This window comes from Carcharodon carcharias (genome assembly GCF_017639515.1).
Source record: "Carcharodon carcharias isolate sCarCar2 chromosome 40 unlocalized genomic scaffold, sCarCar2.pri SUPER_40_unloc_1, whole genome shotgun sequence".
NCBI classification, from domain to species: Eukaryota; Metazoa; Chordata; class Chondrichthyes; order Lamniformes; family Lamnidae; genus Carcharodon; species Carcharodon carcharias.
The window spans coordinates 842,515-859,822 of NW_024470849.1; the positions used below are offsets into that span (position 1 = coordinate 842,515).

At 46.6% G+C, this 17,308-nt stretch overlaps 1 protein-coding gene across 1 annotated transcript in view; it reads left to right on the forward strand.

Annotated features, from left to right (window-relative positions):
* Nucleotides 1–8,377: 8,377 nt before the first annotated feature.
* The window catches only part of LOC121275016 (tyrosine-protein phosphatase non-receptor type 6-like), a gene marked incomplete at its 3' end in the record, with an annotated part of 46,019 nt that continues 37,088 nt past the window's right edge, over nucleotides 8,378–17,308 (forward strand). Inside the window, exon 1 of the mRNA XM_041182411.1 lies at nucleotides 8,378–9,078. Within this exon, the coding sequence (XP_041038345.1) occupies nucleotides 9,071–9,078 (8 nt within the window). The remainder of the gene's footprint in view (nucleotides 9,079–17,308) is intronic.

The window sequence follows — 17,308 nt, forward strand, 5'->3', positions numbered from 1 at the left end:
GTTACTCACTCCCGGGTCTCTGTTACTCTTTGTGAAAACCATACCGAAAACCTCTATTAGATTCCAGTCTGTAACTCACTCCCGGGTAACTGTTATTCTATATATAAACCCACAATAGCCCTCGATTAGATTCCAGTCTGTAACCCACTCCCGGGTATCCGTTATTCTATATATAAACCTCCCCAACCCCTCGATTAGATTCCAGTCTATATGTCACTCCCGGGTATCTGTTATTCTCTATATAAACCATTCCGAAACCCTGAATTTGATTCCAGCCTGTAACTCACTCCCGGGTATCTGTTATTCTATATATAAACCACACTAAACTCTCGATTAGATTCCAGTCTGTAACTCACGCCCGGGTATCTGTTATTCTCTATTTCAACCACCCTAACCCCTCGATTAGATGCCATTCTGTAACTCACTCCCGGGTATCTGTTCTTCTAAATGAAAACAAAACCAAAACCTTTGATTAGATTCCTGTCTGTAACTCACTCCTTGGTATCTATTGTTCTATATATAAACCACCCCGAACCCCTCGATTAGATTCCAGTCTGTAACTCACTCCTGGGTATCTGTTATCCTATATATAAACCCCACCGAACCACTGATTAGATTCCAGTCTGTAACTCACTCCTGGGTATCAGTTATTCTATATATAAGCCAACCGAAACCCCTCGATTAGATTCCAATCTGTAACTCACTCCCGGGTATCTGTTATTCTATATATAAACCCCACTGAACCACTCGATTAGATTCCAGTCTGTAACTCATTCCTGGTTACTGCTATTCAATATATAAACCACCCCGAACCCCTCGATTTGATTCCAATCTGTATCTCACTCCCGGGTATCTGTTATTCTATATATAAATGACCCCGAAACCCTCGATTAGATTCCAGTCTGTAACTCACTCCCGGTTATCTGTTATTCTATATAGAAAAGTCCCATTTCCCCTCAATTATATTCCAGTCTGTAACTCGCTCCCGGGTATCTTATATTCTATATATAAACCCCTCTGAATCCCCCGATTAGATTTCAGCCTGTAACTCACTCCCGGGTATCTGTTATTTTATACATAAACCCCCCCCCCGGACCCCTTGATGAGATTCCAGTCTGTATCTCACTTCCTGGTATCTTTTATTCTATATAGAAAAGTCCCGGTACCCCTCAATTATATTCCAGTCTGTAAGTCACTCCCGGGTATCTTTTATTCTATATATAAACACTCCTGAACACCTCGATTAGATTCCAGTCTGTAACTCACTTCCGGGTATCTGTTATTCTATAAACAAACCCCGCGGAATCTCTAAATTCGATTCCAGTCTGTAACTCACCCCCATGTATCTGTTAATCTATATATAAACCACTCCGAACCCCTCGATTAGATTCCAGGCTCTAACTCACTCCCAGGTATCTGTTATTCTATATATAAACACTCAACCAAATCCCTCGATTAGATTCCAGTCTGTAACTCACTCCCGGGTATCTGTCATTTTATTTATAAACCCCACCGAACCCCTCGATGAGATTCCAGTCTGTAACTCACACCCGGGTATCTGTTATTCTATATATAAACCCACCCGAATCTATCGATTGGATTCCAGTCTGTAACTCACCCCCAGGTATCTGATATTCTATATATAAACCACCCCAAACCCCTCGAAAAGATTCCAGTCTGTAACTCACCCCCATGTATCTGTTATTCTATATATAAACCACCCCAAACCCCTCAAAAAGATTCCAGTCTGTAACTCACTCCCAGGTATCTGTTATTCTATATATAAACACCCAAACAAATCCCTCGATGAGATTCCAGTCTGTAACTCACTCCCGGGTATCTGTCATTTTATGTATAAACCCCACCGAACCCCTCGATGAGATTCCAGTCTGTAACTCAGATCCGGGTATATGTTATTCTATATATAAACCCTCCCGAATCCCTCAAATCGATTCCAGTCTGTAACTCACACCCAGGTATCTGTTATGCTATATATAAACCACCATTATCCCTAGATTAGATTCCAGGCTGTAACTCAATACCAGGTATCTGTAATTCTATATATAAACACCCGCCCGAATCCCTCGATTAGATTCCAGTCTGTAACTCACACCCGCGTATCTCTATATAGAAACCACCCCGAACACCTCGAAAAGATTCCAGACTGTAATTCACTTCAGGGTATCTTTTATTCTATGTATAAACCACCCTGAACCCCTCGATTAGATTGCAGTCTGTAACTCACACCCGGGTATCTGTTATTCTCTATTTTTAAACTAAGTCCCGGTACCCCTCAACTATATTCCTGTCTGTAACTCACCCATGGGTAACATTTATTCTATATATAAAGCACCATTTTCCTCGTTTAGATTCCAGGCTGTAACTCACTCCCAGGTATCTGTTATTCTATATAGAAAAGTCCCGGTATCCCTCAATTATATTCCAGTCTGTAACTCGCTCCCGGGTATCTGTTATTCTATATATATAAACCAAACTAAACCACTCAATTAGATTCCTGTCTGTAACTCACTCCCGGGTATCTGTTATTTTATATATAAACCGCCCTGAGCCCCTCGATTAGATTCCAGTCTGTAGCTCGCTCCCGGGTATCTGTTATTCTATATATAAACCACCCTGTATCACTCGATTCGATTCCAGTCTGCAACTCACCCCCAGGTATCTGTTATTCTATATATAAACCACCCCGAACCACTCGATTAGTTTCCCGTCTGTAACTCACTCCCAGGTATCTGTTATTCTATATATAAACCCCCACCCGAATCCCTCGATTAGATTCCAGTCTGTAACTTACTCCCGAGCATCTGTTATTCTATGTATAAATCACCCTGAACCCCTCGGTTAGACTCCAGACTATAACTCACTCCCGGGTATCTGTTATTCTATATATAAAACTCATGATCTCCTCGATTAGATAAAAGGCTGTAACTCACTCCCAGATATCTGTTATTCTATATCTAAACCACCCCAAACCCCTCGATTAGATTCCAGCCTGTAACTCACTCCCGGGTATCTGTTATCCTGTATATAAACCCTTCCGAAACCCTCGATTAGATTCCAGCCTGTTACTCACTCCCGGGTATATGTTACTCTTTATGAAAACCATCCCGAAACCCTCGATTACATTCCAGTTTGTAACTCACCCCCAGGTATCTGTTATTCTATATATATACCCCTCGAAACCCTCGATTACATTCCAGTCTGTAACCCACTCCCGGGTATCTGTTATTCTATACATAAACCACCCGGAACCCCTCAATTAGATTCCAGTCTGTAACTCACTCCCGGGTATCTGTTATCCTATATATAAACCACCCCTAACCCCTCGATTAGATTCCAGTCTGTAACTCACTCCCGGGTATCTGTTATTCTATATGTACAAACCAAACTAAACCACTCGATTAGATTCCAGTCTGTAACTCACTCCCTCGTATCTGTTATTCTATATATAATCCCCCCAGAACCCCTCGATTAGATTCCAGTCTGTAACTCACTCCCGGGTATCTGTTTTTCTATATATAAACCACCCCGAAACCCTCGATTAGATTCCAGCCTGTAACTCACTCCCGGGTATATGTTATTCCATATGTAACCCACCCGAACCCCTCGATGAGATTCCAGTCTGTAACTCACTCCCTCGTATCTGTTATTCTATATATAATCCCCCCAGAACCCCTCGATTAGATTCCAGTCTTTACACACTCCCGGTTGTCTGTTATTCTATATATAAAGCCCCCTGAACAACTCAATTAGATTCCAGTCTGTAACTCACTCCCGGGTATCTGTTATTCTATATATAAACCACCCCGAAACCCTCGATTAGATTCCAGCCTGTAACTCACTCCCGGGTATATGTTATTCCATATGTAACCCACCCGAACCCCTCGATGAGATTCCAGCCTGTAACTCACACCCGGGTATCAGTTATCCTGTATATAAACCCGTCCGAAACCTTCGATTAGATTCCAGTCTTTACACACTCCCAGTTGTCTGTTATTCTATATATAAAGCCCCCCGAACAACTCAATTAGATTCCAGTCTGTAACTCACTCCTGTGTATCTGTTATTCTATATATAAACCACCCTGAACCCCTCGATTAGATTCCAGTCTGTAACTCACTCCCATGTATCTGTTATTCTATATATAAACCACCCCGAACCCCTCGATTAGATTCCAGTCTGTAACTCACTCCCGGGTATCTGTTATTCTATATATATAAACCAAATTAAACCACTCGATTAGATTCCAGCCTGGAACTCACTTCCGGGTATCTGTTATTCTATATATATAAACCAAATTAAACCACTTGATTAGATTCCAGTCTGTATCTCACTCCCAGGTATCTGTTATTCTATATATAAACCCCCACCCGAATTCCTTGATTAGATTTCAGTCTGTAACTGACTCCCGGGCATCTGTTATTCTATGTACAAATCACCCCTAACCCATCGATTAGATTCCAGTCTGTAACTCACTCCCGGGTATCTGTTATTCTATATATAAACCACCCCGAACCCCTCGAAGAGACTCCAGACTATAACTCATTCCGGGTATTTGTTATTCTATATATAAACCACCCCAAACGTCTCAATTATATTCCAGCCTGTAACTCACTCCCGGTTATCTGTTATTCTATATATAAAGCCCCCCGAACCCCTCGATTAGATTCCAGTCCGTAACTCACTCCCGGGTATCTGTTATTCTATCTATCAACCCGCCGAACACTTCAATTCTATTCCAGCCTGTTACTCACTCCCGGGTATATGTTACTCTTTATGAAAACCATCCCGAAACCCTCGATTACATTCCAGTTTGTAACTCACTCCCGGGCATCTGTTATTCTATATATATACCCCTCGAAACCCTCGATTACATTCCAGTCTGTAACCCACTCCCGGGTATCTGTTATTCTATACATAAACCACCCGGAACCCCTCGATTAGATTCCAGTCTGTAACTCACTCCCGGATATCTGTTATTCTATATATAAACCACCCCGAACCCCTCGATTAGATTCCAGTCTGTAACTCACTCCCGGGTATCTGTTATTCTATATATAAACCACCCCGAACCCCTCGAAGAGACTCCAGACTATAACTCATTCCGGGTATCTGTTATTCTATATATAAACCACCCCAAACGTCTCAATTATATTCCAGCCTGTAACTCACTCCCGGTTATCTGTTATTCTATATATAAAGCCCCCCGAACCCCTCGATTAGATTCCAGTCCGTAACTCACTCCCGGGTATCTGTTATTCTATCTATCAACCCGCTGAACACTTCAATTATATTCCAGCCTGTTACTCACTCCCGGGTATATGTTACTCTTTATGAAAACCATCCCGAAACCCTCGATTACATTCCAGTTTGTAACTCACTCCCGGGCATCTGTTATTCTATATATATACCCCTCGAAACCCTCGATTACATTCCAGTCTGTAACCCACTCCCGGGTATCTGTTATTCTATACATAAACCACCCGGAACCCCTCGATTAGATTCCAGTCTGTAACCCACTCCCGGGTATCTGTTATTCTATACATAAACCCCCCTGAACCCCTCGATTAGATTCCAATCTATAACTCACTCCCGGGTATCTGTTATTCTATATCTAAACCACCCCAAACCCCTCGATTAGATTCCAGCCTGTAACTCACTCCCGGGTATCTGTTATCCTGTATGTAAACCCTTCCGAAACCCCCGATTAGATTCCAATCTTTAACACACCCCCGGGTATCTGTTATTCTATATATAAAGCCCCCCGAACCCCTCGATTAGATTCCAGTCCGTAACTCACTCCCGGGTATCTGTTATTCTATCTATCAACCCGCCGAACACCTCAATTATATTCCAGCCTGTTACTCACTCCCGGGTATATGTTACTCTTTATGAAAACCATCCCGAAACCCTCGATTACATTCAGTTTGTAACTCACTCCCGGGTATCTGTTATTCTATATATATACCCCTCGAAACCCTCGATTACATTCCAGTCTGTAACCCACTCCCGGGTATCTGTTATTCTATACATAAACCACCCGGAACCCCTCAATTAGATTCCAGTCTGTAACTCACTCCCGGGTATCTGTTATCCTATATATAAACCACACCTAACCCCTCGATTAGATTCCAGTCTGTAACTCACTCCCGGGTATCTGTTATTCTATATGTACAAACCAAACTAAACCACTCGATTAGATTCCAGTCTGTAACTCACTCCCTCGTATCTGTTATTCTATATATAAACCCCCCAGAACCCCTCGATTAGATTCCAGTCTGTAACTCACTCCCGGGTATTTGTTATTCTATATATAAACCACCCCGAAACCCTCGATTAGACTCCAGTCTGTAACTCACTCCTGGGTATCTGTTATCCTATATATAAACCACCCCTAACCCCTCGATTAGATTCCAGTCTGTAACTCACTCCCGGGTATTTGTTATTCTATATATAAACCACCCCGAAACCCTCGATTAGACTCCAGTCTGTAACTCACTCCTGGGTATCTGTTATTTCATATATAAACCACCCGAACCCCTCGATTAGATTCCAGTCTTTACACACTCCTGGTTGTCTGTTATTCTATATATAAAGCCCCCCGAACAACTCAATTAGATTCCAGTCTGTAACTCACTCCTGTGTATCTGTTATTCTATATATAAACCAACCCAAACCCCTTGATTAGATTCCAGTCTGTAACCTACTCCTGGGTATCTGTTATTCTATATATAAACCACCCTGAACCCCTCGATTAGATTCCAGTCTGTAACTCACTCCCTGGTATCTGTTATTCTATATATATAAACCAAACTAAACCACTCGATTAGATTCCAGTCTGTAACTCACTTCCGGGTATCTGTTATTCTCTATATATAAACCATACTAAACCACTCGATTAGATTCCAGTCTGGAACTCACTTCCGGGTATCTGTTATTCTATATATATAAACCAAATTAAACCACTTGATTAGATTCCAGTCTGTATCTCACTCCTGTGTATCTGTTATTCTATATAGAAAAGTCCCGGTACCACTCAATTATATTCCAGTCTGTAACTCACTCCCGGGTACCTTTTATTCTGTATATAAACCACCCTTATCCCTCGATTAGATTCCAGTCTGTAACTCAGTCCCGGGTATCTGTGATTCTATATATAAACCACCCCGAACCCCTCGATTAGAATCCAGTCTGTACCTCACTCCCGGGTATCAGTTATCCTTTATATAAACCACCCCGGACCTCTTGATTAGATTCCAGTCTGTAACTGACATCCGGGTATCTGTTATTCTACATATATATAAACCAAATTAAACCACTCGATTAGATTCCAGTCTGTAACTCACTCCCGGGTATCTGTTATTCTATAAATAAACCCCCTGAGCCCCTCGATTAGATTCCAGTCTGTAACTCACTCCCGGGTATCTGTTATTCTAAATATAAACCACCCCGCTAACCACTCGATTTGATTCCAGTCTTTAACCCACTCCCAGGTATCTGTTATTCTATATATAAACCCCACCCGTACCCCTCGAATAGATTCCAGTCTGTAACTCACTCCCATGTATCTGTTATTCTATATATAAACCACCCCGAGCCCCTCGATTAGATTCCAGTCAGTAACTCACTCCCGGGTATCTGTTATTCTATATATAAACCACCCCGAACCCCTCGATTAGATTCCAGTCTTTAACTCACTTCCGGGTATGTTATTCTATATATAAACCATCCCGAACCCCTCGATTAGATTCCGGTCTGTAACTCACTCCCGGGTATCTGTTATTCTATATATAAACCACCCCGCTAACCACTCGATTTGATTCCAGTCTTTAACCCACTCCCAGGTATCTGTTATTCTATATATAAACCACCCCGAACCCCTCGATTAGATTCCAGTCAGTAACTCACTCCCGGGTGTCTGTTATTCTATATATAAACCCCACTGAACACCTCGATTAGATTCCAGTCTGTAACTCACTCCCGGATATCTGTTATTCTATATATAAACCACCCCGAACCCCTCGATTAGATTCCAGTCTGTAATTCACTCCCGGTATCTGTTATTCTATATATAAACCACCCCGAACCTCTCGATTAGATGCCAGTCTGTAACTCACTCCCGGGTATATGTTATTCTATATATAAACCACCCCGAACCCCTCGATTAGATTCCAGTCTGTAACTCACTCCCGGGTATCTGTTATTCTATATATAAACCACCCCAAACCCCTTCCCCTTTGGGTGCTTGGACAGTTGCTCCTTCTTAACACTAACTTCCTGCTTTCTGTGGCTTGAATTTCTGCAACTTCTGGTCTCTCTCTCTCTCTCTCTCTCACACACACCGTGGTCTCTCCATAGCGAGATTTGCTGCTGTATTAACCAGAAGTGACTTCTCTGGACCTGACAACAGCAAGAGCGAGCGAGTGAGAGGGAGAGAGAGAGAGAGAGCGTGATAGAGAGCAAATCTCCGTCTAGAGTGGAAGAGCGAGCGCGAGAGCGATAGGGAACAAAGCTCACTTTGTGAGCGAGAGAGTGAGGGATAGTGAGAGAGAGAGCAAAACTCAGTGTCAGAGAGAGAGAGAGACAACGCGAGAGAGAGACAGAGTTCCCGACTGTGAACGCCAACAACAGGGTGAACGAGAGGGAGAGAGAGAGAGACGAAGAGAGAGAGAGCGTGAGAGAGAGGAAGACAGAGAGAGACAGGGGGAGAGAGACAGAGATCCTGAATGTGAACACCAACGACGGGGTGAACGAAAGGGAGAGAGAGAGAGACGAAGAGAGAGAGAGAGAGAGAGGGGAACAGAGAGAGTGAGAGAGAGGAAGACAGAGAGAGACAGGGAGAGAGAGACAGAGATCCCGAATGTGAACGCCAACGACGGGGTGAACAAAAGGGAGAGAGAGAGAGAGACGAAGAGAGAGAGAGAGAGAGAGAGGAACAGAGAGAGAGAGAGGCTTGCGAAAATAGGCTCTATCTGGGAAATCGTCATTGGTAAAGACTCGGCCGCTGGAGCAGTTCCTTTCCTCTTGACGTGAGAGAGAGAGAGAGGCCACGATGGTCCGGTAAGACACTCGACCTCGCGTGTCTCTGTCTGTCTGTCCAGCAGACCGAAAAGTGTCCACGAGGGGACCCCTGAGAAAATCCACAACCCTCTGCCCCCCTACGCCCATCACTCTCTCCCCCACGCACCCGAAGTAAGCGGGTGGCGTGGTGGGGGTTGCCACCCAAATTGCGAAATCAAAGGCCTAAGACAGCCGGATCCTTTCAGTGCTTCTCCGGCCTAGTTGGGGGACTTTCCCCCGGACAGGGCCAGGCCTAGCGCTGGCAATAGGGGAGGTGGTCAGGCTCCACCGACCGCTCAGGGAGTCCCCCTACACACCCACAGCGCACGAGATTTCACCATCGACGGACGAGAGGGAGCTTTACTCAGTATCTAACCCCGTGCTGTACCTGTCCTGGGAGTGTTTGATGGGGACAGTGCAGACGGAGATTTACTCTCTATCTAACCCCGTGCTGTACCTGTCCTGGGAGTGTTTGATGGGGACGCTGTAGAGGGAGCTTTACTCTGTATCTTACCCCGTGCTGTACCTGTCCTGGGAGTGTTTGATGGGGACAGTGTAGAGGGAGATTTACTCTGTATCTAACCCCGTGCTGTACCTGTTCTGGGAGTGTTTGATGGGGACTGTGAAGAGGGAGGTTTACTCTGTATCTAACCCCGTGCTGCACCTGTCCTGGGAGTGTTTGATGTTGACAGTGCAGAGGGAGATTTCCTCTGTATCTAACCCTGTGCTGTACCTGTCCTGGGAGTGTTTGTTGGGGACGGATTAGAGGGAGATTTACTCTGTATCTAACTCCGTGCTGTACCTGTCCTGGGAGTGTTTGATGGGGACGGTGTAGAGGTAGATTTACTCTGTATCTTACCCCGTGCTGTACCTGTCCTGGGAGTGTTTGATGGGGACAGTGTAGAGGGAGATTTACTCTGTAACTAACCCCGTGCTTACCTGTCCTGGGAATGTTTGATGGGGACATTGTAGATGGATCTTTACTCTGTATCTAACCCCGTGCTGTACCTGTCCTGGGAGTGTTTGATGGGGACAGTGTAGAGGGAGATTTACTCTGTATCTAACCCCGTGCTGTACCTGTCCTGGGAGTGTTTGATGGGGACAGTGTAGGGGGAGCTTTACTCTGTATCTAACCCCGTGCTGTACCTGTCCTGGGAGTGTTTGATGGGGACAGTGTCGAGTCGATTAACTCTGTATCTAACCCCGTGCTGTACCTGTCCTGGGTCTGTTTGATATAGATGGTGTAGAGAGAGCATTACTCTGTATCTAATCCCGTGCTGTACCTGTCCTGGGAGTGTTTGTTGGGGACGGATTAGAGGGAGATTTACTCTGTATCTAACCCCGTGCTGTGCCTGTGCTGGGACTGATCGATGGGCACAGTGTCGAGGGAGTTTTACACTGTACCTAACTACGTGCTGTAACTGTCCTGGGAGTGTTTGTTGGGGACGGTTTAGAGGGAGATTTACTCTGTATCTAACCCTGTGCTGTACCTGTCCTGGGAGTGTTTGATGGGGACAGTGTAGAGGGAGATTTACTCTGTATCTAACCCGCCTGCTGTACCTGTCCTGGAAGTGTTTGATGGGGACGGTGTAGAGCGAGATTTACTCTGCATCTAACCCCGTGCTGTACCTGTCCTGGGAGTGTTTGATGGGGACGGTGTAGAGGGAGCTTTACTCTATATCTAACCCCGTGCTGCACCTGTCCTGGGAGTGTTTGATGGGGACGGTGTAGAGGGAGATTTACTCTGTATCTAACCCTGTGCTGTACCTGCCCTGGGAGTGTTTGATGGGGACAGTGTAGGGGGAGATTTACACTGTTTCTAACCCCATGCTGTACCTCTCCAGGGAGTGTTTGTTGGGGACAGTGTCGAGTAGATTAACTCTGTATCTAACCCCGTGCTGTACCTGTCCTGGGTGTGTTTGATATGGATGGTGTAGAGAGAGCATTACTCTGTATCTAACCCCGTGCTGTACCTGTCCTGGGAGTGTTTGGTGCTGACAGTGCAGAGGGAGATTTACTCTGTATCTAACCACGTGCTGTAACTGTCCTGGGCGTGTTTGTTGGGGACGGATTAGAGGGGGATTTACTCTGTATCTAACCCCGTTCTGTACCTGTCCTGGGAGTGTTTGATGAGGATGGTGTAGAGGGAGATTTACTCTGTATCTAACCCCGTTCTGTACCTGTCCTGGGAGTGTTTGATGGGGACGGTGTAGAGGTAGATTTACTCTGTATCTTACCCCGTGCTGTACCGGTCCTGGGAGTGTTTGGTGCTGACAGTGCAGAGGGAGCTTTACTCTGTATCTAACCCCGTGCTGTACCTGTCCTGGGAGTGTTTGATGGGGACAGTGTAGAGGGAGGTTTACTCTGTAACTAACCCCGTGCTTACCTGTCCTGGGAATGTTTGATGGGGACGGTGTAGATGGATCTTTACTCTGTATCTAACCCCGTGCTGTACCTGTCCTGGGAGTGTTTGATGGGGACAGTGTAGATGGATCTTTACTCTGTATCTAATCCCGTGCTGTACCTGTCCTGGGAGTGTTTGTTGGGGACGGATTAGAGGGTGATTTACTCTGTATCTAACCCCGTGCTGTGCCTGTGCTGGGACTGATCGATGGAGACAGTGTCGAGGGAATTTTACACTGTACCTAACCACGTGCTGTACCTGTCCTGGGAGTGTTTGATGGGGACGGTGTAGAGGGAGCTTTACTCTGTATCTAACCCCGTGCTGTACCTGTCCTGGGAGTGTTTGATGGGGACGGTGTAGAGGGAGCTTTACTCTGTATCTAACCCCGTGCTGTACCTGTCCTGGGAGTGTTTGATGGGGACGGTGTAGAGGGAGATTTACTCTGTATCTAACCCCGTGCTGTACCTGTCCTGGGAGTGTTTGATGGGGACAGTGTAGAGGGAGTTTTACTCTGTATCTAACCCCGTGCTGTACCTGTCCTGGGATTGTTTGATGGGGACAGTGTAGAGGGAGATTTACTCTGTATCTAACCCCGTGCTGTACCTGTCCTGGGTGTGTTTGATATGGATGGTGTAGAGGGAGCATTACTCTTTATCTAATCCCGTGCTGTACCTGTCCTGGGAGTGTTTGTTGGGGACGGATTAGAGGGAGATTTACTCTGTATCTAACCCCGTGCTGTACCTGTCCTGGGAGTGTTTGATGGGGACAGTGTAGGGGGAGCTTTACTCTGTATCTAACCCCGTGCTGTACCTGTCCTGGGTCTGTTTGATATAGATGGTGTAGAGAGAGCATTACTCTGTATCTAATCCCGTGCTGTACCTGTCCTGGGAGTGTTTGTTGGGGACGGATTAGAGGGAGATTTACTCTGTATCTAACCCCGTGCTGTGCCTGTGCTGGGACTGATCGATGGGCACAGTGTCGAGGGAGTTTTACACTGTACCTAACTACGTGCTGTAACTGTCCTGGGAGTGTTTGATGGGGACAGTGTAGAGGGAGCTTTACTCTGTATCTAACCCCGTGCTGTACCTGTCCTGGGAGTGTTTGTTGGGGACGGTTTAGAGGGAGATTTACTCTGTATCTAACCCTGTGCTGTACCTGTCCTGGGATTGTTTGATGGGGACGGTGTAGAGGGAGATTTACTCTGTATCTAACCCGCCTGCTGTACGTGTCCTGGAAGTGTTTGATGGGGACGGTGTAGAGCGAGATTTACTCTGCATCTAACCCCGTGCTGTACCTGTCCTGGGAGTGTTTGATGGAGACGGTGTAGAGGGAGATTTACTCTGTATCTAACCCGCCTGCTGTACGTGTCCTGGAAGTGTTTGATGGGGACGGTGTAGAGCGAGATTTACTCTATATCTAACCCCGTGCTGCACCTGTCCTGGGAGTGTTTGATGGGGACGGTGTAGGGGGAGATTTACACTGTTTCTAACCCCATGCTGTACCTGTCCTGGGAGTGTTTGATGGGGACAGTGTAGAGGGAGATTTACTCTGTATCTAACCCCGTGCTGTACCTGTCCTGGGTGTGTTTGATATGGATGGTGTAGAGAGAGCATTACTCTGTATCTAACCCCGTGCTGTACCTGTCCTGGGAGTGTTTGGTGCTGACAGTGCAGAGGGAGATTTACTCTGTATCTAACCACGTGCTGTAACTGTCCTGGGCGTGTTTGTTGGGGACGGATTAGAGGGGGATTTACTCTGTATCTAACCCCGTTCTGTACCTGTCCTGGGAGTGTTTGATGGGGACGGTGTAGAGGTAGATTTACTCTGTATCTTACCCCGTGCTGTACCGGTCCTGGGAGTGTTTGGTGCTGACAGTGCAGAGGGAGATTTACTCTGTATCTAACCCCGTGCTGTACCTATACTGGGAGTGTTTGATGGGGACAGTGTAGAGGGAGGTTTACTCTGTAACTAACCCCGTGCTGTACCTGTCCTGGGAGTGTTTGATGGGGACTGTGTAGAGGGAGGTTTACTCTGTAACTAACCCCGTGCTTACCTGTCCTGGGAGTGTTTGATGGGGACAGTGTAGATGGATCTTTACTCTGTATCTAACCCCGTGCTGTACCTGTCCTGGGAGTGTTTGATGGGGACAGTGTAGATGGATCTTTACTCTGTATCTAATCCCGTGCTGTACCTGTCCTGGGAGTGTTTGTTGGGGACGGATTAGAGGGTGATTTACTCTGTATCTAACCCCGTGCTGTGCCTGTGCTGGGACTGATCGATGGAGACAGTGTCGAGGGAATTTTACACTGTACCTAACCACGTGCTGTACCTGTCCTGGGAGTGTTTGATGGGGACGGTGTAGAGGGAGTTTTACTCTGTATCTAACCCCGTGCTGTACCTGTCCTGGGAGTGTTTGATGGGGACGGTGTAGAGGGAGCTTTACTCTGTATCTAACCCCGTGCTGTACATGTCCTGGGAGTGTTTGATGGGGACGGTGTAGAGGGAGCTTTACTCTGTATCTTACCCCGTGCTGTACCGGTCCTGGGAGTGTTTGGTGCTGACAGTGCAGAGGGAGATTTACTCTGTATCTAACCCCGTGCTGTACCTATACTGGGAGTGTTTGATGGGGACAGTGTAGAGGGAGGTTTACTCTGTAACTAACCCCGTGCTGTACCTGTCCTGGGAGTGTTTGATGGGGACTGTGTAGAGGGAGGTTTACTCTGTAACTAACCCCGTGCTTACCTGTCCTGGGAGTGTTTGATGGGGACAGTGTAGATGGATCTTTACTCTGTATCTAACCCCGTGCTGTACCTGTCCTGGGAGTGTTTGATGGGGACAGTGTAGATGGATCTTTACTCTGTATCTAATCCCGTGCTGTACCTGTCCTGGGAGTGTTTGATGGGGACGGTGCAGAGGGAGATTTACTCTGTATCTAACCCCGTGCTGTACCTGTCCTGGGAGTGTTTGATTGGGACGGTGTAGAGGGAGATTTACTCTGTATCTAACCCCGTGCTGTACCTGTCCTGGGAGTGTTTGATGGGGACGGTGTAGAGGGAGCTTTACTCTGTATCTAACCCCGTGCTGTACCTGTCCTGGGAGTGTTTGATGGGGACAGTGTAGAGGGAGCTTTACTCTGTATCTAACCCCGTGCTGTACATGTCCTGGGAGTGTTTGATGGGGACGGTGTAGAGGGAGATTTACTCTGTATCTAACCCCGTGCTGTACATGTCCTGGGAGTGTTTGATGGGGACGGTGTAGAGGGAGATTTACTCTGTATCTAACCCCGTGCTGTACCTGTCCTGGGAGTGTTTGATGGGGACAGTGTAGAGGGAGGTTTACTCTGTATCTAACTCCGTGCTGTACCTGTCCTGGGAGTGTTTGATGGGGACGGTGTAGAGGCAACTTTACTCTGTATCTAACGCCGTGCTGTACCTGTCCCGGGAGTGTTTGATGGGGACAGTGTAGAGGGAGCTTTACTCTGTATCTAACCCCGTGCTGTACCTGTCCTGGGAGTGTTTGATGGGGACAGTGTAGAGGGAGATTTACTCTGTATCTAACCCCGTGCTGTACCTGTCCTGGGATTGTTTGATGGGGACAGTGTAGAGGGAGATTTACTCTGTATCTAACCCCGTGCTGTACCTGTCCTGGGAGTGTTTGATGGGGACGGTGTAGAGGGAGATTTACTCTGTATCTAACCCCGTGCTGTACCTGTCCTGGGTGTGTTTGATATGGATGGTGTAGAGGGAGCATTACTCTGTATCTAATCCCGTGCTGTACCTGTCCTGGGAGTGTTTGTTGGGGACGGATTAGAGGGAGATTTACTCTGTATCTAACCCCGTGCTGTACCTGTCCTGGGAGTGTTTGATGGGGACGGTGTAGAGGTAGATTTACTCTGTATCTTACCCCGTGCTGTACCTGTCCTGGGAGTGTTTGATGGGGACAGTGTAGAGGGAGATTTACTCTGTAACTAACCCCGTGCTTACCTGTCCTGGGAATGTTTGATGGGGACATTGTAGATGGATCTTTACTCTGTATCTAACCCCGTGCTGTACCTGTCCTGGGAGTGTTTGATGGGGACAGTGTAGAGGGAGATTTACTCTGTATCTAACCCCGTGCTGTACCTGTCCTGGGAGTGTTTGATGGGGACAGTGTCGAGTCGATTAACTCTGTATCTAACCCCGTGCTGTACCTGTCCTGGGTCTGTTTGATATAGATGGTGTAGAGAGAGCATTACTCTGTATCTAATCCCGTGCTGTACCTGTCCTGGGAGTGTTTGTTGGGGACGGATTAGAGGGAGATTTACTCTGTATCTAACCCCGTGCTGTACCTGTCCTGGGAGTGTTTGATGGGGACAGTGTAGAGAGAGATTTACTCTGTATCTAACCCGCCTGCTGTACCTGTCCTGGAAGTGTTTGATGGGGACGGTGTAGAGCGAGATTTACTCTGCATCTAACCCCGTGCTGTACCTGTCCTGGGAGTGTTTGATGGGGACAGTGTAGAGGGAGCTTTACTCTGTATCTAACCCCGTGCTGTACCTGTCCTGGGAGTGTTTGATGGGGACAGTGTAGAGGGAGATTTACTCTATATCTAACCCCGTGCTGCACCTGTCCTGGGAGTGTTTGATGGAGGAAGTGTAAAGGTTAATTTACTTTGTATCTAACCCGTACTGTAGCTGTCCTGGGATTTTTTAATGGTGACGGTATAGAGTGAGCTTTACTCTGTATTTAATCGCTTGCTGTACCTGTCCTGGAAGCTTTTGATGAAGAAAATGAAGAGCTATCTTCACTCTATTTAATCCCGTGCTGTACCTGTCCTGGGAGTGTTTGTTGGGGACGGATTAGAGGGTGATTTACTCTGTATCTAACCCCGTGCTGTGCCTGTGCTGGGACTGATCGATGGAGACAGTGTCGAGGGAATTTTACACTGTACCTAACCACGTGCTGTACCTGTCCTGGCAGTGTTTGATGGGGACGGTGTAGAGGGAGATTTACTCTATATCTAACCCCGTGCTGTACATGTCCTGGGAGTGTTTGATGGGGACAGTGTAGAGGGAGATTTACTCTGTATCTAACCCCGTGCTGTACATGTCCTGGGAGAGTTTGATGGGGACGGTGTAGAGGGAGATTTACTCTGTATCTAACCCGCTTGCTGTACCTGTCCTGGAAGTGTTTGATGGGGACGGTGTAGAGCGAGATTTACTCTGTATCTAACCCCGTGCTGTACCTGTCCTGGGAGTGTTTGATGGGGACAGTGTAGAGGGGGATTTACTCTGTATCTAACCCCGTACTGTACCTGTCCTGGGAGTGTTTGATGGGGACAGTGTAGAGGGAGCTTTGCTCTGTATTTAACCCCGTGCTGTACCTGTCCTCGGAGTGTTTGATGGAGACAGTGTAGAGGGAGATTAACTCTGTATCTAACCCCGTCCTGGCCCTCTCATGGGATTGTTTGATGGAGAGAGTTTAGAGGGAGCTTTACTCTGTATTTAACCCCATGATGTACCTTTGCTGGGTGTGTTTGATGCGTCTAGTGCAGACAGAGCTGTACTCTGTACATAACACCGTGCTCTACCTGTCCTGGGAGTGTTTCATGGGGGCAGTGTAGAGGGAGATTTACTCTGTATCTAACCCCGTGCTGTACCTGTCCTGGGAGTGTTTGATGGAGGAAGTGTAAAGGTTAATTTACTTTGTATCTAACCCGTACTGTAGCTGTCCTGGGATTTTTTAATGGTGACGGTATAGAGTGAGCTTTACTCTGTATTTAATCGCTTGCTGTACCTGTCCTGGGAGTGTTTGATGGGGACAGTGTAGAGGGAGATTTACTCTGTAT